The sequence below is a fragment of the Camarhynchus parvulus genome, unplaced genomic scaffold (genome assembly GCF_901933205.1).
Source record: "Camarhynchus parvulus unplaced genomic scaffold, STF_HiC, whole genome shotgun sequence".
Lineage (NCBI taxonomy): Eukaryota > Metazoa > Chordata > Aves > Passeriformes > Thraupidae > Camarhynchus > Camarhynchus parvulus.
Genome location: NW_022147913.1, coordinates 1 through 21,289, shown reverse-complemented (window position 1 = coordinate 21,289; position 21,289 = coordinate 1). Strand labels below are relative to the sequence as shown.

The 21,289-nt window shown below is 43.5% G+C and overlaps 1 protein-coding gene across 1 annotated transcript; it reads right to left on the bottom strand.

Moving 5' to 3' along the window:
* Positions 1 to 5,737: 5,737 nt before the first annotated feature.
* LOC115915951 (translation initiation factor IF-2-like) lies at positions 5,738 to 19,926 on the bottom strand. The gene is made up of 4 exons (XM_030969652.1): positions 19,879 to 19,926; positions 18,797 to 19,321; positions 11,634 to 11,764; positions 5,738 to 5,829 (listed from the first exon to the last, which is right to left on the bottom strand). Exons 1-4 carry the CDS (start codon positions 19,883 to 19,885, stop codon positions 5,773 to 5,775), a joined length of 720 nt encoding a protein of 239 aa, XP_030825512.1. The 5' UTR covers positions 19,886 to 19,926; the 3' UTR covers positions 5,738 to 5,772.
* Positions 19,927 to 21,289: the final 1,363 nt, after the last annotated feature.

Here is a 21,289-nt window from a genome sequence, read left to right as displayed (position 1 = left end):
AAAATCCCCTCAGGGACCCAAAATTCTCTCAGAGACCCCAAAAATCCCCTCAGGGACCCCAAAATCCTCTCAGGGACCCCAAAATTCCCTCAGGGACCCCAAAATCGTCCCGGGGACCCCAAAATCTCCTCAAAGAAACCAAAAATCCCCTCAGGGACTGAAAATCCCCAAATCCTCCTCGAAATCCCCAAACTCCTTCAGGGTCCCCAAAATCCTCTCAGGGACCCCAAAATCTCCTCAAAGAACCTGAAGATCCCCTCAGGGACCCCAAAATCATCCCGAGGATCCCCAAATTGCCTCAAAGAACCTGAAAATCCCCTCAGGGACTGAAAATCCCCTCAGGGACCCCAAAATCCCCTCAGAGAATCCTAAAATTCTCCTTGAAACCCCAAAACTCCTTCAGGGTCCTCCAAATCCCCTCAGGGACCCCAAAATTTCCTCAGGGACCCCAAAATCCTCCCAAGGCCTCAGCGGGGCCTGCAGGCCCCAATTCGCCACCGCGGCTGCTGAGAGCCCAAAACGCCCCTAAACCCCCCAGACTCCCCCGAAACCCCAAAATCCTCTCGAAGACCCCAGAAATTTCCCGGCGACCCCAAAAATCCTCGCGGGGACTCCAAAATCGCCCCCGGGAGCCCCAAAACTTCCCCGCGGTTCCGCCCGGCCCCGTTTCAGTGCGACACCGGCGGCGCCTCAGGGAGCGGGTCCGGCGCGCCTTGACGTCACTTCCGGTGAGGGAAGCAAAGGCTTCGCCCGATGGTTCCGGGGTGTTTTGGTTCCGGAAAGCCCCAAAATTTCCCAAATTTGTCCCAAAAATTTCCCCAAAATTCCCAAATTTGTCCCAAAATTGGAGGGAAAGAGGCGGGACTGGGGGTTCTCATCGGTTTTTCTCAATTTTGTTTCCCCCTGTAAAAACTGAGGCCAAAACTCCAAACTCCCCAAAGGTTCCCCCAAAAATTCCCCAAAATTGGGGGGAAAATGGGAAAAAATGGAAATTTCTGGAAAATGTGGCGGGGACAGGGGGATGGGAATAAACAGAGAGAAAATGGGAAAGAATTGGGAAAAAATTGGGGGAAAATTGGGAAAAATTGGAGGAAAATTGGGGAAAAAATTTGGAAAAAAATTGGAAAAAAAAAGTGGGGAAAATGGGGAAAAATGGTAAAAAAAAGGAAAAAAGCAGAAAAAAAAAGGGGGAAATGAGGAAAACGAGAGAGGAGCTGAAAAGGGGAACAAAAAATGGGGAAAAAAAGGGAAAAAATCCGAAAGAAATGGAGGAAAAAATGAAAAAAAAAAAGGGAAAATTGGGGAAAATCCGAATAAAATGGGATTTTTTTAATGGGAAAAATTAAAAAAAAAATTGGGGAAAAATCGAAAAAATGAGGGAAAAAATCAGAATAAAGGGGGAAAATAAATTAAAAAAAAAGGGGGGAAAATGGGGAAAAATCCGAATAAAATGGGAGAAAAAAGTGAAAGAAATGGGGGGAAAATCGGAATAAAATGGGAATTTTTAAAATAGGAAAAATCAGAATAAAAGGAGAAAATAATGAAAAAAGAATTGGGAAAATCGGAATAAAATGGGAAAAAATGGGGAAAAAAATTGGGAAAAAAGAATTGAAAAATTGGGGGAAAATAAAATTTTATTTTAATGGGGAAAAATCAGAATAAAGGAGGAAAATAATTTTAAAAAATCCGAATAAAAAGGGATTTTTATAATGGGGAGAAATGGATTAAAATCAGAATAAAGGGGGAAATAATTTTAAAAAAGCAGAATAAAATGGGGAAAATCCGAATAAAATGGGAATTTCTTTAATGGGGAAAAATGGGGGGAAAATCAGAATAAAGGGGGAAAAAATTAAAAAAAAATCAGAATAAAATGGGGAAAAATCCGAATAAAATGGGATTTTGTTTAAATGGGAAAAATCAGAATAAAGGGGAAAATAATTTAAAAAACCAGAATAAAAAGGGGGAAAATCCAAATAAAAAGGGATTTTTAATGGGGAAAAATCTGAATAAAGGGGGAAAATAATTTTAAAAAATCAGAATAAAATGGGATTTTGTTTAAATGGGGGAAAATCAGAATAGGGGGGAAAAGAATTTTTAAAACCAGAATAAAATGGGGAAAATCAGAATAGAAAGGGGAAAATAATAATAATTAAAAAAAACAGAATAAAAAGGGGAAAAAATCAGAATAAAAATGGGGAAAAACCAGAATAAAATGGGATTTTTTAATGGGGAAAAATCAGAGTAAAGGAGGAAAATAATTAAAAAAAAAAACCAGAATAAAATGGGGAAAAATCCGAATAAAATGGGAATTTTTACATTGGGAAAAATCCCAATAAAATGGGGGAAAATAATTTTTAAAAAAGCGGAATAAATGGGGGAAATCCGAATAAAATTGGAATTTTTTAAAATGGGGAAAAATCAGAATAAAGGAGGAATTTATTTTTTTTTAATGGGGAAAAATCCGAATAAAAAGGGATTTTTTTAATGGGGAAAAATGGGGGGAAAAATCAGAATAAAGGGGGAAAAATAATTCTAAAAACCAGAATAAAATGGGGAAAAATCCGAATAAAATGGGATTTTGTTTAAATGGGAAAAATCAGAATAAAGGGGAAAATAATTTAAAAAACCAGAATAAAATGGGATTTTTTAAATGGGGAAAAATGGGGGAAAAAATCAGAATAAAGGGGGAAAAAATTAAAAAAAATCAGAATAAAATGGGGAAAAATCAGAATAAAAAGGGATTTTTTTAGTGGGGAAAAAATCAGAATAAAGGGGGAAAATAATTTTAAAAAATCAGAATAAAAGGGGGAAAATCAGAATAAAATGTGAATTTTTTTATGGGGAAAAATGGGGGGGAAATCAGAATAAAATGGGGAAAAATCCGAATAAAAAGGGATTTTTCTAATAGGGAAAAATCAGAATAAAGGAGGAAAATAATTTTAAAAAAGCAGAATAAAATGGGGGGAAAATCAGAATAAAAAGGGGAAAATCCAAATAAAATGGGATTTTTTAATGGGGAAAAAATCAGAATAAAGGGGGAAAGAATTGAAAGAGATGGGGAAAAAAATTGAAAAATTGGGGAAAAATCCGAATAAAAAGGGATTTTTATAATGGGGAAAAATGGGGGAAAAATCAGAATAAAGGGGGAAATAATTTTAAAAAATCAGAATAAAATGGGGAAAAATGAGAATAAAAAGGGATTTTTTTAAATGGGAAAAGAATTTTAAAAATCAGAATAAAAGGGGGAAAAATCCGAATAAAAAGGGATTTTTTTAATGGGGAAAAATGGGGGGAAAAATCAGAATAAAGGGGAAAAAATAATTCTAAAAACCAGAATAAAATGGGGAAAAATCCGAATAAAATGGGATTTTGTTTAAATGGGAAAAATCAGAATAAAGGGGAAAATAATTTAAAAAACCAGAATAAAATGGGATTTTTTAAATGGGGAAAAATGGGGGAAAAAATCAGAATAAAGGGGGAAAAAATTAAAAAAAATCAGAATAAAATGGGGAAAAATCAGAATAAAAAGGATTTTTTAGTGGGGAAAAAATCAGAATAAAGGGGAAAATAATTTTAAAAAATCAGAATAAAAGGGGAAAATCAGAATAAAATGTGAATTTTTTTATGGGGAAAAATGGGGGGAAAATCAGAATAAAAAGGGGAAAAATCCGAATAAAATGGGATTTTTTAATGGGGAAAAAATCAGAATAAAGGGGGAAAGAATTGAAAGAAATGGGGAAAAAAATTGAAAAATTGGGGAAAAATCCGAATAAAAAGGGATTTTTATAATGGGGAAAAATGGGGGGAAAATCAGAATAAAGGGGGAAATAATTTTAAAAAATCAGAATAAAATGGGGAAAAATGAGAATAAAAAGGGATTTTTTTAAATGGGAAAAGAATTTTAAAAATCAGAATAAAAGGGGAAAAATCCAATAAAAAGGATTTTTTAATGGGGAAAAATGGGGGGAAAAATCAGAATAAAGGGGAAAAAATAATTCTAAAAACCAGAATAAAATGGGGAAAAATCCGAATAAAATGGGATTTTGTTTAAATGGGAAAAATCAGAATAAAGGGGAAAATAATTTTTAAAAATCAGAATAAAATGGGGAAAAATCCGAATAAAATGTGAATTTTTTAAATGGGGAAAGTAATTTTAAAAACCAGAATAAAATGGGGAAAATCAGAATAAAAAGGGGAAAATAATAAAAAAAACCACAGAATAAAAAGGGGAAAAAATCCGAATAAAATGGGATTTTTGGAGCGGGAAAAATCAGAATAAAGGAGGAAAATAATTTTAAAAAAGCAGAATAAAATGGGGGGAAAATCAGAATAAAAAGGGGAAAATCCAAATAAAATGGGATTTTTTAATGGGGAAAAAATCAGAATAAAGGGAGAAAGAATTGAAAGAAATGGGGAAAAAAAATTGAAAAATTGGGGAAAAATCCGAATAAAATGGGATTTTTATAATGGGGAAAAATGGGGGAAAAATCAGAATAAAGGGGGAAATAATTTTTTAAAAAAACAGAATAAAATGGGGAAAAATGAGAATAAAAAGGGATTTTTTTAAATGGGAAAAGAATTTTAAAAATCAGAATAAAATGGGGAAAATCAGAATAAAATGTGAATTTTTTTATGGGGAAAAATGGGGGGGAAATCAGAATAAAATGGGGAAAAATCCGAATAAAAAGGGATTTTTCTAATAGGGAAAAATCAGAATAAAGGAGGAAAATAATTTTAAAAAAGCAGAATAAAATGGGGGGAAAATCAGAATAAAAAGGGGAAAATCCAAATAAAATGGGATTTTTTAATGGGGAAAAAATCAGAATAAAGGGGGAAAGAATTGAAAGAAATGGGGAAAAAAATTGAAAAATTGGGGAAAATCCGAATAAAAAGGGATTTTTATAATGGGGAAAAATGGGGGAAAAATCAGAATAAAGGGGGAAATAATTTTAAAAAATCAGAATAAAATGGGGAAAAATGAGAATAAAAAGGGATTTTTTTAAATGGGAAAAGAATTTTAAAAATCAGAATAAAATGGGGAAAATCAGAATAAAATGTGAATTTTTTTATGGGGAAAAATGGGGGGAAAATCAGAATAAAATGGGGAAAAATCCGAATAAAATGGGATTTTTCTAATAGGGAAAAATCAGAATAAAGGAGGAAAATAATTTTAAAAAAGCAGAATAAAATGGGGGGAAAATCAGAATAAAAAGGGGAAAATCCAAATAAAATGGGATTTTTAATGGGGAAAAAATCAGAATAAAGGGGGAAAATAATTTAAAAAAAAATCAGAATAAAAAGGGGAAAAATCCGAATAAAAAGGGATTTTTGGAGCGGGAAAAACCAGAATTGAATTTTAAATAAAGGGGGAAAAAGGGGAAAAATCCGAATAAAAATGGAAAACTGCGAGAAAAGCCCGGCCAGGGAGGGGCAGTGACAGCACGGAGCCTCGGCCGAGGTTAAAAATCTTTTTATTTTTATTTTTATTTTCATTTCTATTTTTATTTCTATTTTTATTTTTATTTCTATTTTCATTTTTATTTTTATTTTGCTGTGGCTGCAGGCCGAGCCCAGGGAAGGGAATTTGGGATTTTTGGGATTTTTTGGGGGGATTTTGGGGATTTTTTGGGGGGATTTTTTGGGGGATTTTTGGGATTTTTTGGGGATTTTTTGGGATTTTTTGGGGGGGTTTTTTGGGGATTTTTTGGGATTTTTGGGGGATTTTTGGGGATTTTTTGGGATTTTTTGGGGATTTTTGGGGATTTTTTGGGGTCACCCCGAGCCGGGCGAGGGCGGCCAGGGGGGGCTCTGGGGGTCCCGGCGCTGCCACTGCAAAAAAAATCCCAAAAAATCCAAATTAGAGCCCAAATCCCCCGGGCTGCATCGAAAATCCTCAATTTCCCCAAATTCCCCATTTTTTACCCCAAAATCCCCATTTTCCTCCTTCAAATCCCCGTTTTTTACCCCAAAATTCGCCATTTTCTCTTCAAAATCCGCCCAAAAATTTTCCTAATTTTATTCCCAAATTCCCAATTTTTTACCCCAAAATTCCCAAATTTTTACCCCAAAATTTCCAATTTTCCCTTCAAAATCCGCCCAAAATTCTCTTTTTTTTACCACCCAAATTCCCCATTTTCCCTCCAAACTTCCCAAATTTTACCAAAATTCCAAATTTTAACCCAAAATTCCCCATTTTCCCTTCAAAATCCTCCCAAATTTCCCAATTTTATTCCCAAATTCCCCATTTTTTACCCCAAAATTCCCCATTTTTCCCTTCAAAATCCGCCAAAAAATTTCCCAATTTTATTCCCAAATTCCCATTTTACCCCCCAAATTCCCAGGTTTTCCTCCAAACTTCCCAAATTTTACCCCCAAATTTCCCATTTTTACCCAGAATTCCACATTTTAAACCCAAAATTCCCAATTTTTCCCTTCAAAATCCACCCCAAATTCCCAATTTTACCCCAAAATTCCCGTTTTTCCTCCCCCAAATCCCCATTTTTACCCCCAAAATTCCCCATTTTTCCCTTCAAAAATCCGCTTCACAAAATTCCCCAATTTTATTCCCAAAATTCCAAATTTTACCCCCAAAATTCCCAAATTTTTACCCCAAAATTCCCCATTTTCCCTTCAAAATCCGCCCAAAATTCTCTTTTTTTACCCCCAAATTCCCCATTTTCCCTCCAAACTTCCCAAATTTTACCAAAATTCCAAATTTTAACCCAAAATTCCCCATTTTCCCTTCAAAATCCGTCCAAATTTCCCAATTTTATTCCCAAATTCCCATTTTTTACCCCAAAATTCCCCATTTTTCCCTTCAAAATCCGCCAAAAAAATTTCCCAATTTTATTCCCAAATTCCCCATTTTTACCCCCCAAATTCCCAGGTTTTCCCTCCAAACTTCCCAAATTTTACCCCAAATTTCCCATTTTTACCCAGAATTCCACATTTTAAACCCAAAATTCCCAATTTTTACCTTCAAAACCCACCCCAAATTCCCAATTTTACCCCAAAATTCCCATTCTCCTCCCCCAAATTCCCCATTTTTTACCCCAAAATTCCAAATTTTGACCCCCAAAATTCTCAAATTTTCCCCCCAAAATTTCCAATTTTCCCTTCAAAATCCGCCCAAAATTCTCATTTTTTTATCCCCAAATTCCCAATTTTTCCCTCCAAACTTCCCAAATTTTACCCCAGAATTCCCTTTTTAACCCAAATTTCCCCTTTTAAACCCAAATTTCCACATTTTAAACCCAAAATTCCCATTCTCCTCCCCCAAATTCCCAATTTTACCCCAAATTCCCCATTTTTCCTTCAAAATCTGCCCAAAAATTTTCCCAATTTTATTCCCAAATTCCCCATTTTTTACCCCAAAATTCCCAAATTTTTACCCCAAAATTTCCAATTTTCCCTTCAAAATCCGCCCAAAATTCTCTTTTTTTACCCCCAAATTCCCCATTTTTCCCTCCAAACTTCCCAAATTTTACCAAAATTCCAAATTTTAACCCAAAATTCCCCATTTTCCCTTCAAAATCTGCCCAAAATTCCCAATTTTATTCCCAAATTCCCAATTTTTACCCTAAAATTCCCCATTTTAACCCCAAATTTCCATTTTTTACCCAAATTTCCCATTTTTACCCAGAATTCCACATTTTAAACCCAAAATTCCCAATTTTTCCCTTCAAAATCCACCCCAAATTCCCAATTTTACCCCAAATTCCCCATTTTTTACCCCAAAATTCCCAGGTTTTCCCTCCAAACTTCCCAAATTTTACCGAAATTCCAAATTTTAACCCAAAATTCCCCATTTTCCCTTCAAAATCCGCCCAAAAAATTTCCCAATTTTATTCCCAAAATTCCCCATTTTTTACCCCAAAATTCCCAAATTTTTACCCCAAAATTTCCAATTTTCCCTTCAAAATCCGCCCAAAATTCTCATTTTTTATCCCCCAAATTCCCAATTTCTCCCTCCAAACTTCCCAAATTTTACCCCAGAATTCCCTTTTTAACCCAAATTTCCACATTTTAAACCCAAAATTCCCATTCTCCTCCCCCAAATTCCCAATTTTACCCCAAATTCCCCATTTTTCCCTTCAAAATCCGCCCAAATTTCCCAATTTTATTCCCAAATTCCCCATTTTTTACCCCCAAATTCCCCATTTTTCCCTTCAAAATCCACCCCAAATTCCCAATTTTACCCCAAAATTCTCAATTTTTATCCCCCAAATTCCCAGGTTTTCCCTCCAAACTTCCCAAATTTTACCCCAGAATTCCCTTTTTAACCCAAATTTCCCCTTTTAAACCCAAAATTCCACATTTTAAACCCAAAATTCCCAATTTTTACCCCAAAATCCCCATTTTCCTCCCCCAAATTCCCCATTTTTTACCCCAAATTCCCCATTTTTCCCTTCAAAATCCGCCCCAAAAATTTCCCAATTTTATTCCCAAAATTCCAAATTTTAACCCCCCAAAATTCCCAAATTTTTACCCCAAAATTTCCCATTTTCCCTTCAAAATCCTTCCCAAATTCTCTTTTTACCCCCCAAATTCCCCATTTTTCCCTCCAAACTTCCCAAATTTTACCAAAATTCCAAATTTTAACCCAAAATTCCCTTTTTCCCTTCAAAATCTGCCCAAAATTCCCAATTTTATTCCCAAATTCCCAATTTTTACCCTAAAATTCCCCATTTTAAACCCAAATTTCCATTTTTTACCCAAATTTCCCATTTTTACCCAGAATTCCACATTTTAAACCCAAAATTCCCAATTTTTCCCTTCAAAATCCACCCCAAATTCCCAATTTTACCCCAAAATTCCCATTTTCCTCCCCCAAATTCCCCATTTTTACCCCAAAATTCCCCATTTTCCCTTCAAAATCCACCCAAAAATTTCCCCAATTTTATTCCCAAATTCCCCATTTTTTACCCCAAAATTCCAAATTTTTACCCCCCAAAATTCCCAATTTTTACCCCAAAATTTCCCATTTTCCCTTCAAAATCCGCCCAAAATTCTCATTTCACCCCCCAAATTCCCCATTTTTCCCTCCAAACTTCCCAAATTTCACCAAAATTCCCAATTTTAACCCAAAATTCCCCATTTTCCCTTCAAAATCCGCCCAAAAATTTCCCAATTTTATTCCCAAATTCCCCATTTTTTACCCCAAAATTCCCAAATTTTTACCCCAAAATTTCCAATTTTCCCTTCAAAATCCGCCCAACATTCTCATTTTTTTACCCCCAAATTCCCAATTTTCCCTCCAAACTTCCCAAATTTTACCAAAATTCCAAATTTTAACCCAAAATTCCCCTTTTCCCTTCAAAGTCTGCCCAAAATTCCCCATTTCTGTCCAAACTTCCCAAATTTTGCTCCCAAATTTACCAATTTTTCCTCCCAAATCTCTCCAAAATCCCTGCTTTTCCCCAAAATTCCCACTTCTTGCCCCCAAATTCCCTTTTCTCCATCCAAAATTCCCAATTTTTACCCCAAAGTTCCCCATTTTCACCCCAAAATTCCCAATTTCCCCCCAAATCTCCACATTTTAGCCCCAAAATTCGCATTTTTTCCCTTCAAAATCCGCCCAAATTTCCCAATTTCTACCCGAAAATCTCCCACTTTAACCCAAAGTTCCCATTTTAACCCCAAAATTCCCAATTTTTATCCCCCAACATTCCCAATTTCCCCCCCAAATCCCTCTGAAATTCCCTTTTTACCCCCAAACTTCCCAATTTTTTCCCTCAAAATCTGCCCAAAATCCCCAATTTTTACCCCAAAATTCTCAATTTTTACTCCCAAAATTCCCATTTTTCCACCAGAAATTCCCCTTATTTCCCCCCAAATCCCCCCAAATGCCCCAAAACCCATCTGGAACCTCCCAGAGTCCCCCCAAACCCCTCCAAAACCCCCAAAATCCACCCCAAAAATTGCCCCACAGCCCCCCAAAATCGCCCCTGAGCCCCCAAAATCCCCCAAAATCCACCCTGGACCCCCCACCCCAGAGCCCCCCAAAATCCCCAAACCCCCCAAAATCCACCCCAAAATTTCCCCCGGACCCCACCAAAATGCCCCCGGAGCCCCCCAAAATCCCTCGACTCCTCCAAAGCCCCCCAGACCCCCCAAAATCACCCCAAAACTCCCCCAAAATGACCCCAAAAAGCCCCCAGACCCCCCAAATCGCACTACAATCCCCCAAAATCCCCCCAGGCCCCCTCCCCACATCTGAGGGACCCCAAATCCCAAAATTTTGGGGGAGTCTGGGGGGGTTGGTCTTACGGGGATTGGGGGGATTTGGGGAAATTTTGGGGGGTCTGGGGTCATGATGGGGTCATTGCAGGGGATTTTGGGGGGGTTCTGGGCCATATGGGGCATTTTTGGGTTTGATTTTGGGGACTTTGGGGGTAAAATGGGGGAATTTGGGGGGATTTTGGGGAAATGTTGTGGGATTTTGGGGTGCTATCGGAGAGTTTGGGGGATTTGGGGTAACTTGGGGGTAATAAGGTGGAATTTGGGGGGATTTTGGGGTGATTTGGGGTAATTTTGGGGTGATTTGGGGTAATTTGAGGGGAGTTTGGGGGGAGTTTGGGGCGATTTGGGGGTAATAAAGTGGAATTTGGGAGGATTTGGGAGGGATTTTGGGTCATATGGGGCATTTTTGGGTTTGATTTTGGGGTGAGATGGGGTAGTTTGGGGGATTTTGGGGTAAAATGGGGGAATTTGGGGGGGATTTTGGGGAAATGTTGTGGCATTTTGGGGTGCTATCGGAGAGTTTGGGGGATTTGGGGGTAATTTGAGGGGATTTCGGGGTAATTTGGGGTTACTAGGGTGGAAATCGGGGAGATTTTGGGGGAATAAGGGGGGATTTTTGGGGTGATTTGGGGTAATTTGAGGGGATTTTGGGGGGAGTTTGGGGTAAATTGGGGGTATAAGGTGGAATTTGGGGGGATTTTGGGGGTAATTTAGGGGGGATTTGGGGGTCATAGGGAGTAGTTTGGGTTAATTTTTGGGGCAATTTGGGCTAAGATGGGGTAAATTTGGGGGGATTTGGGGGGATTTTGGGGCGATCCACGATGGTTGGGGTCATTTTTGGGTTATTTTGTGGTGCTAAGAGGGAGAATTGGGGGATTTGGGGTGACATGGGGGAATTTTGGGGGAATTTTGGGGGAATTTGGGGATGTCAGTGGGATTTGGGGTACCCTGGGTGATTTTGGGGTGAATTTTGGGGATTTTGGGTCCCCGGGGCGATTTTGGGGTGAATTTTCAGGATTTGGGGTACCCTGGGTGATTTTGGGGTGAATTTTCAGGATTTTGGGTCCCTGGGGTGATTTTGGGGTGAATTTTCAGGATTTTGGGACCCCGGGGTGATTTTGGGGTGAATTTTCAGGATTTGGGGTACCCTGGGTGATTTTGGGGTGGATTTTCAGGATTTCGGTCCCCGGGGTGATTTTGGGGTGGATTTGGGGGATTTTGTGTCCCTGGGGTGATTTTGGGGTGAATTTTCAGGATTTTGGGTCCCCGGGGTGATTTTGGGGTGAATTTTGGGAATTTTGTGTCCCTGTGGTGATTTTGGGGTGGATTTTGGGGATTTTGGGTCCCCGGGGTGATTTTGGGGTGAATTTGGGGGTTTTTGGGTCTCTCACCCGCCGTCCGTGCTGTCCGTAGGCGGCCGTGGGGGAGGGGGCGGCTCTGGGGGGGCTCCCCCCGCCCGGGGGTGGGGAAGGGGCGGCGCCCCAGCGAGGGGGGGGGAGAGGGAGCCCCCCCCGGGGGGACCCTGTGGGGGGGACACGGGGTCACCAAGGGGGCAAGGGGGGGACAGCGGGGTCCCCTCCCCCCCTCGGTGCCCTGCCCCCCATTGTCACCCCCATTGTCACCCCATTGTCACCCCCCCATTGTCACCCCCCCATTGTCACCCCCCCATTGTCACCTCCCCCATTGTCACCACCCCCATTGTCACCCCCATTGTCACCTCCCCCATTGTCACCCCCCCCATTGTCACCCCCATTGTCACCCCCCCATTGTCACCCCCATTGTCACCCCCATTGTCACCCCCCCATTGTCACCCCCATTGTCACCCCCATTGTCACCCCCATTGTCACCCCCATTGTCACCCCCATTGTCACCCCCATTGTCACCCCCATTGTCACCCCCATTGTCACCCCATTGTCACCCCCCCATTGTCACCCCCCCATTGTCACCCCCATTGTCACCCCCATTGTCACCCCCATTGTCACCCCCATTGTCACCCCCATTGTCACCCCCATTGTCACCCCCATTGTCACCCCCATTGTCACCCCCATTGTCACCCCCCCATTGTCACCCCCCCCCATTGTCACCCCCATTGTCACCCCCATTGTCACCCCCATTGTCACCCCCATTGTCACCCCCGCGCATTGTCACCCCCATTGTCACCCCCCATTGTCACCCCCATTGTCACCCCCCATTGTCACCCCCATTGTCACCCCCATTGTCACCCCCATTGTCACCCCCATTGTCACCCCCATTGTCACCCCCACTGTCACCCCCCATTGTCACCCCCCATTGTCACCCCCATTGTCACCCCCAGTGTCACCCCCATTGTCACCCCCATTGTCACCCCCCATTGTCACCCCCATTGTCACCCCATTGTCACCCCATTGTCACCCCCATTGTCACCCCCATTGTCACCCCATTGTCACCCCCATTGTCACCCCCCATTGTCACCCCCCACTGTCACCCCCATTGTCACCCCCATTGTCACCCCCCATTGTCACCCCCATTGTCACCCCCACTGTCACCCCCATTGTCACCCCCAGTGTCACCCCCACTGTCACCCCCCATTGTCACCCCATTGTCACCCCCCATTGTCACCCCCATTGTCACCCCCATTGTCACCCCATTGTCATCCCCCATTGTCACCCCCATTGTCACCCCCATTGTCACCCCCATTGTCACCCCCATTGTCACCCCCATTGTCACCCCCATTGTCACCCCCCCCCATTGTCACCCCCATTGTCACCCCCATTGTCACCCTGTCACCCCCATTGTCACCCCCATTGTCTATAGGATTCCTGTAGGATCCCATACAACTCCCATAGGATTCCCCTATAGGATCCCTGTAGAATCCCACAGAATTCCCATAGGATTCCCATAGGATTCCTGTAGGATCCCATACAACTCCCATAGGATTCCCCTATAGGATCCCTGTAGGATCCCATAGGATTCCCATAGGATTCCCCTAGAGGATCCTTGTAGGATCCCATACAACTCCCATAGGATTCCCCTATAGGATCCCATAGAATTCCCATAGCATTCCCCTATAGGATCCTTGTAGGATCCCATACAACTCCCATAGGATTCCCCTCTAGGATCCCATAGAATTCCCATAGGATTCCCCTATAGGATCCTTGTAGGATCCCATACAACTCCCATAGGATTCCCCTCTACGATCCCATAGAATTCCCATAGGATTCCCCTATAGGATTCCCATAGGATCCCATACAACTCCCATAGGATTCCCCTATAGGATTCTCCTCTAGGATCCCTGTAGGATTCCATAGAATTCCCACAGGATTCCCCTATAGGATTCCCCTACAGGATTCCCATCAGATCCTATAGAACTCCCACAGGACTCAGGTAAGATTCCCCTATAGGATTCCCATAGGATTTCCTTATAGGATTGCCATAGGACTCCCCTGTAGGATTCCTGTAAGATTTCCATAGAATTCCCCATAGGATCCCTGTAGGATCCCACAGAATTCCCATAGGATCCCTGTAGGATCCCATAGAATTCCCATAGCATTCCCTGTAGGATCCCACAGAATTCCCCCATAGGATCCCTGTAGGATCCCATAGAATTCCCATAGCATTCCCTGTAGGATCCCACAGAATTCCCCCATAGGATCCCTGTAGGATCCCATAGAATTCCCATAGGATTCCTGTAGGATCCCATAGAATTCCCATAGGATCCCTGTAGGATCCCACAGAACTCCCCCATAGGATTCCCCTGTATGATCCCATAGAATTCCCACAGGATTCCCCCATTGGACTCCTCTAGGATCCCATTTCCTACAGGAAATATCCTACGGGAATCCTACGGGACCCTATGAAATCCTACGGGAATCCTGCAGCTGGATCCTATGGGGATCCCATAGGGATCCTATGGGAATCCCATAGGGATCCTATGGGAATTCTATGGGAATCCTACACCTGGAACCTATGGCAATCCCACAGCTGGATCCTACGGGAATCCTACAGGAATCCTAAGGGAATCCTGCAGCTGAATCCTATGGGAATGCTACAGTTGGATCCTACAGAATCCTATGGGAATTCTATGGGAATAGTACAGTTGTATCCTATGGGAATCCCACAGTGGAATCCTACAGCTGAATCCTATAAGAATCCTACAGAAATCCTACGGAAATCCTAAGGGAATCCTACAGCTGAATCCCATGGGAATCCTACAGGGATCCTACACCTGGATCCTACAGGAATCCTACAGATGAATCCTATGGGAATCCTACAGACGAATCCTATGGGAATCCTACAGATGAATCCTATGGGAATCCTACAGACGAATCCTATGGGAATCCTACAGATATCCTAAGGGAATCGTACAATTGGGTCCTACGGAAATCCTAAGAGAATCCTACAGAACCCTATGGGAATAATGCCGTTTAATCCCATGAAATCCTACAGGAATCCTACAGCTGACTCCTAGGATGGAATCCTACGGGAATCCTACAGCTGGATCCTATGGGAATCCTTTGGGAATCCTATACCGGGATCCTTTGGGAATCCTATACCGGGATCCCATGGCAATCCTACAGCTGGATCCTATGGGAATCCTATAAAAATCCTACAGCTGAGTCCTCTGGGAATCCTTTGGGAATCCTATACCGGGATCCCATGGCAATCCTACAGCTGGATCCTATGGGAATCCTATAAGAATCCTACAGCTGAGTCCTCTGGGAATCCTTTGGGAATCCTATACCGGGATCCCATGGCAATCCTACAGCTGGATCCTATGGGAATCCTATAAGAATCCTACAGCTGAGTCCTCTGGGAATCCATTGGGAATCCTACAGTCAGATCCTATAGAATCCTATGGGAAACCTACAGTTGGATCCTATGGGAATCCTATAAGAATCCTACAGCTGGATCCTACAGAATCCTACGGGAATCCTACAGTTGGATCCTATGGGAATCCATTGGGAATCCCACACGCGGATCCTACAGCAATCCCACAGTGGAATCCTACAGCTGGCCCCTATGAGAATCCTATGAGAACCCTACAGGAATCCTACAGTTGGATCCTATGGGAATCCGATGGGAATTCTATGGGAATCCTATGGGAATCCTACAGGAATCCTATGAGGATTCTTCAGCTGGATCCTACAGGAATCATACAGGAATTCTACAGTTGGATCCTATGGGAATCCTACAGGAATCCTATGAGAATCCTACTGCTGAATCCTATGGGAATCCTTTGGGAATCCTTTGGGAACCCTGCACCTGGATCCTACGGCAATCCCACAGCTGAATCCCATGGGAATCCTATGGGAATCCTACAACTAAATCCTATGGGAATCCTATGGGAATCCTACACACGGATGCCGTGGGAATCCTACAGCGGAATCCTATGGGAATCCTACAGGAATTCTATGAGGATCCTACAACAGAATCCTGTAGGAATTCTTCAGTTGGATCCTATGGGAATCCTCTGGGAATTCTATAGTTGGATCCTATGGGAATCCTATGGCAATCCTACATCCGAATCCTATAGGAATCCAACAGGAATCCCATGGAAATCCTACACCGGGAACCTACGGGAATCCCACGGGAATCCTACAGTTGGGTCCGATGGGAAATCTACGGGAATCCTACGGGAATCCTACAGTGGAATCCTACAGCTGGATCCTATGGGAATCCTACAGCTGAATCCTATGGGAATCCTTTGGGAAACCTTTGGGAACCCTGCACCTGGATCCTATGGGGATCCTACGGGGATCCTATGGGAATCTTACACCTGGATCCTATGGGAATCCCACAGCTGAATCCTACGGGAATCCTATAGGAATTCTATGAGGATCCTATGAGAATCCTACAACAGAATCCTGTGGGAATTCTTCAGTTGGATCCTATGGGAATCCTATGGCAATCCTACATCCGAATCCTATAGGAATCCGACAGGAATCCCATGGAAATCCTACACCGGGAACCTACGGGAATCCCACGGGAATCCTACAGTGGAATCCGACAGCTGAATCCTATGGGAATCCTACAGCTGAATCCTACGGGAATCCTATGGGAATCCTACAACTAAATCCTATGGGAATCCTATGGGAATCCTACACCGGGATCCCATGGGAATCCTACAACTGGATCCTATGGGAATCTATTGGGAATCCTACACGTGGATCCCATGGCAATCCCACAGTGGAATCCTACAGGAATCCTATGGGAATTCTATGAGAATCCTATGGGAATCCTACAGCTGGATCCTATGGGAATCCTACGGGAATCCTATGGGAATCCTACGGGAATCCTACAGGAATCCTACAGGAATCCCACAGCTGAATCCTACGGGAATCCTTTGGAAATCCCATGAGAATCCTACTGCTAATTCCTATGGGGATCCTACGGGGATCCTATGGGAATCTTACACCTGGATCCTATGGGAATCCCACAGCTGAATCCTACGGGAATCCTATAGGAATTCTATGAGGATCCTATGAGAATCCTACAACAGAATCCTGTGGGAATTCTTCAGTTGGATCCTATGGGAATCCTATGGCAATCCTACATCCGAATCCTATAGGAATCCAACAGGAATCCCATGGAAATCCTACACCGGGAACCTACGGGAATCCCACGGGAATCCTACAGTTGGGTCCGATGGGAAATCTACGGGAATCCTACGGGAATCCTACAGTGGAATCCTACAGCTGAATCCTATGGGAATCCTACACCTGGATCCTATGGGAATCCTTTGGGAATCCTTTGGGAATCCTATGGGAATCCTACAGGAAACCTATGGGAATCCTACAGCTGGATCCTATGGGAATCTATTGGGAATCCTATGGGAATCCTACAGCTGGATCCTATGGGAATCCTTTGGGAATCCTTTGGGAATCCTATGGGAATCCTACAGGAATCCTATGAGGATTCTTCAGCTGGATCCTACGGGAATCCTACAGGAATCCCACAGCCGAATCCTACGGGAATCCTTTGGAAATCCCATGAGAATCCTACACCTGGATCCTATGGGGATCCTATGGGGATCCTATGGGAATCTTACACCTGGATCCTATGGGGATCCTACGGGGATCCTATGGGAATCTTACACCTGGATCCTATGGGAATCCCACAGCTGAATCCTACGGGAATCCTATAGGAATTCTATGAGGATCCTATGAGAATCCTACAACAGAATCCTGTGGGAATTCTTCAGTTGGATCCTATGGGAATCCTATGGCAATCCTACATCCGAATCCTATAGGAATCCAACAGGAATCCCATGGAAATCCTACACCGGGAACCTACGGGAATCCCACGGGAATCCTACAGTTGGGTCCGATGGGAAATCTACGGGAATCCTACGGGAATCCTACAGTGGAATCCTACAGCTGAATCCTATGGGAATCCTACACCTGGATCCTATGGGAATCCTTTGGGAATCCTTTGGGAATCCTATGGGAATCCTACAGGAAACCTATGGGAATCCTACAGCTGGATCCTATGGGAATCTATTGGGAATCCTATGGGAATCCTACAGCTGGATCCTATGGGAATCCTTTGGGAATCCTTTGGGAATCCTATGGGAATCCTACAGGAATCCTATGAGGATTCTTCAGCTGGATCCTACGGGAATCCTACAGGAATCCCACAGCTGAATCCTATGGGAATCCTTTGGAAATCCCATGAGAATCCTACACCTGGATCCTATGGGGATCCTACGGGGATCCTATAGGAATTTTATGAGGATCCTATGAGAATCCTACAACAGAATCCTGTGGGAATCCTACACCTGGATCTTATGGGAATCTTTTGGGAATCCTACATCAGAATCCTATGGGAATCCTCTGGAAATCCTACACCCGGATCCCATGGGAATCCTATGGGAATCCTATGGCAATCCTACACCCGGATCCCATGGGAATCCTATGGGAATCCTATGGCAATCCTACACCCGGATCCCATGGGAATCCTATGGGAATCCTATGGGAATCCTACACCCGGATCCCATGGGAATCCCACAGGTGAATCCTACGGGAATCCTACAGGAATCCAATGAGAATCCTAATGTTGAATCCCATGGGAATCCCATGGGAACCCTACACCTGGATCCTACGGCAATCCCACATCCATCCCCCAAAACCCCTACAATCCCCAAAACCCCCCAAACCCCATAAAATGCCCAAATCCCAAAAAATCCCCCAAACCCCCATAAAATCCCCCAAAACCCCATAAAATCCCCCCAAACACCATAAAATCCCCAAAAACCCCAAAACCCCATAAAATCCCCCCAAACCCCATAAAATCCCCCAAACCCCCATAAAATCCCCCCCAAAACCCCAAATCCCCCAAACCCCATAAAACCCCCCAAACCACATAAAATCCCCAAAAACCCCAAATCCCCCAAACCCCATAAAACCCCCCAAAACCCCCTACAATCCCCAAAAACCCCCGAAAGCCCCCAAACCCCATAAAATCCCCAAAAACCCCAAATCCCCAAAACCCCATAAAATCCCCAAAACCCCATAAAATTCCCCAAAACCCCATAAAATCCCCCAAAACCCCATAAATCCCCCCAAACCCCTCTCACCTGTTCCGTTCCCCGCCCCTTGGAAGCCGCGGTGTCCCCGGGAGCCGTGGAAGGTTCCGGAAGGGCGGCCGCGCTCGGGCCGGGCACCGCGGCCGGACCCTGCTGTGGTCAGTGCTGTGGTCAGCGTTGTGGTCAGTGCTGTGGTCACTGGTGTGGTCACTCCATTGGTCACTGTGGTCACTCCATTGGTCACTCCCGTGGTCACTGTGGTCACTCCCGTGGTCACTCCAGTGGTCACTGTGGTCACTCCTGTGGTCACTCCCGTGGTCACTCCCGTGGTCACTCCAGTGGTCACTGTGGTCACTGCTGTGGTCACCCCGGTGGTCACTCCCGTGGTCACTGTGGTCACTGCCGTGGTCACTCCCGTGGTCACTCCGGTGGTCACTGCCGTGGTCACCGCTGCGGCCGCGGCGCGCTGTCCCTCCAGGTTGTAGAGCCGCACCAGCGCCGCCGCCTCGTCCCGCTGCAGCTCCACAAACTGCACGGCCTCCAGGAACTCGCCCGCCTCGGGCAGCGTGAAGTTGGCTTTGGGGCCAAAACACGGGATTTTGGGTCATTGGAGAAATCCTAAAAACCCTAAAAAATCCCAAAAAAAATCCCCCAAAAAAATCCCCTAAAATATCCCCAAAATCTGCAGCTCCACAAACTGCACGGCCCCCAGGAGCTCGACTGCTTCCAGCAGCGTGAAGTTGGCTTTGGGGTGAAGACACGGGATTTTGGGTCATTTGGGGAAATCCTAAAAACCCTAAAAAATCCTAAAAACTCAAATATCCCCTAAAATATCCCAAATTCAGGAATGGCTGCAGCTCCACAAACTGCATGGCCGCCAGGAGCTCGACTGCTTCCAGCAGAGTGAAGTTGGCTTTGGGGTGAAAACACGGGATTTTGGGTCATTTGGGGAAATCCCAAAAATGCCAAATCCTAAAAATCCTGAAAAAATCCCCCAAAAAATCCCATTTCTGCCCCGTTTTTCCACCTAAAATCCCCATTTTTTCACCGTTTTTCGCCGTTTTTTCACCGTTTTTCCGTGTTTTTTTCCCCTACTTTACCCAAAATCGCCTTTTTTCCCCCCAAAGCCGCACCCTTCATCTGGAGCACGCCGTGCTCGGGCACGTCCTTGCCCTCCTCGTCCCTGCAGCTCCCAACCCCCAAAATTCCCAATTTTTCCACCAAAATCCCAAAAATTCCCAATTTTGCACAGAAATTCCCATTTTTCCCCAAATTTTCCCCCAAATCCCAATTTTTTACCCCATTCCCGTCCTCTCAAACTCCCAAATTTCTCCTTTTCCTGCATCCACACCCTTCCAACCACCCAGAGAAGTCCCTGAAAAATCCCATTTTTGCCCCGTTTTTCCACTGGTTTTTTGCCTTTTTTTCCCCAAATTTTCCCAAAATCCCATTTTTCCCCCAAATTTGCCCAAATTTCCATTTTTCCCCCAAAATTCCCATTTTTTACCCCATTCCTGTCCTCTCAAACTTCCCAAATTTCTCCTTTTCCTGCATCCCAAGCCCCAAGAACCCCCTGAAAAAACCCAAAAAATCCCATTTTCACCCCATTCTTTCACCTTTTTTTCCCCCAAATTTCCCCAAAATTCCCATTTTCCCCCCAAAATTTCCCAAAATTCCCATTTTTTACCCCATTCCCGTCCTCTCAAACCTCCCAAATTTCTCCTTTTCCTGCATCCCAACCCTTCCAACACCTGGAAAAATCCCTAAAAAATTCCCATTTTTTCACATTTCTGCCCCGTTTTTCCACCTAAAATCCCCATTTTTTCACTGTTTTTCGCGGTTTTTTCACCGTTTTTCCCCATTTTTTCCCCTAATTTACCCAAAATCCCCTTTTTTCCCCCCAAACCCGCACCCTTCATCTGGAGCACGCCGTGCTCGGGCACGTCCTTGCCCTCCTCGTCCCTGCAGCTCCCAACCCCCAAAATTCCCGTTTTTTCCACCAAAATCCCAAAAATTCCCAATTTTGCACAGAAATTCCCATTTTTCCCCAAATTCCCCCCCAAATCCCAATTTTTTACCCCATTCCCGTCCTCTCAAACTTCCCAAATTTCTCCTTTTCCTGCATCCACACCCTTCCAACCACCCACAAAAGTCCCTGAAAAATCCCATTTTTGCCCCGTTTTTCCACTGGTTTTTTGCCTTTTTTTCCCCAAATTTTCCCAAAATCCCATTTTTCCCCCAAATTTGCCCAAATTTCCATTTTTCCCCCAAAATTCCCATTTTTTACCCCGTTCCCGTCCTCTCAAACTCCCAAATTTCTCCTTTTCCTGCATCCCAAGCCCCAAGAACCCCCTGAAAAAAACCCAAAAAATCCCATTTTCACCCCATTCTTTCACCTTTTTTTCCCCCAAATTTGCCCAAAATCCCATTTTCCCCCCAAAATTTCCCAAAATTCCCATGTTTTCCCCATTCCTGTCCTCTCAAACCTCCCCAATTTCTCCTTTTCCTGCATCCCAACCCTTCCAACACCTGAAAAATCCCTAA

Bases quoted from the DNA above. Each gene is read 5' to 3' on its own strand.
- LOC115915951 (XM_030969652.1), bottom strand. The intron at 11,765-18,796 runs GTGAGAGGGGTT...TCCCCCCCACAG, and splicing joins AGGGGCGGGGAACGGAACAG to GGTCCCCCCGGGGGGGGCTC. The intron at 5,830-11,633 runs GTGAGAGACCCA...TTTTTTTTGCAG, and splicing joins ACGGACAGCACGGACGGCGG to TGGCAGCGCCGGGACCCCCA.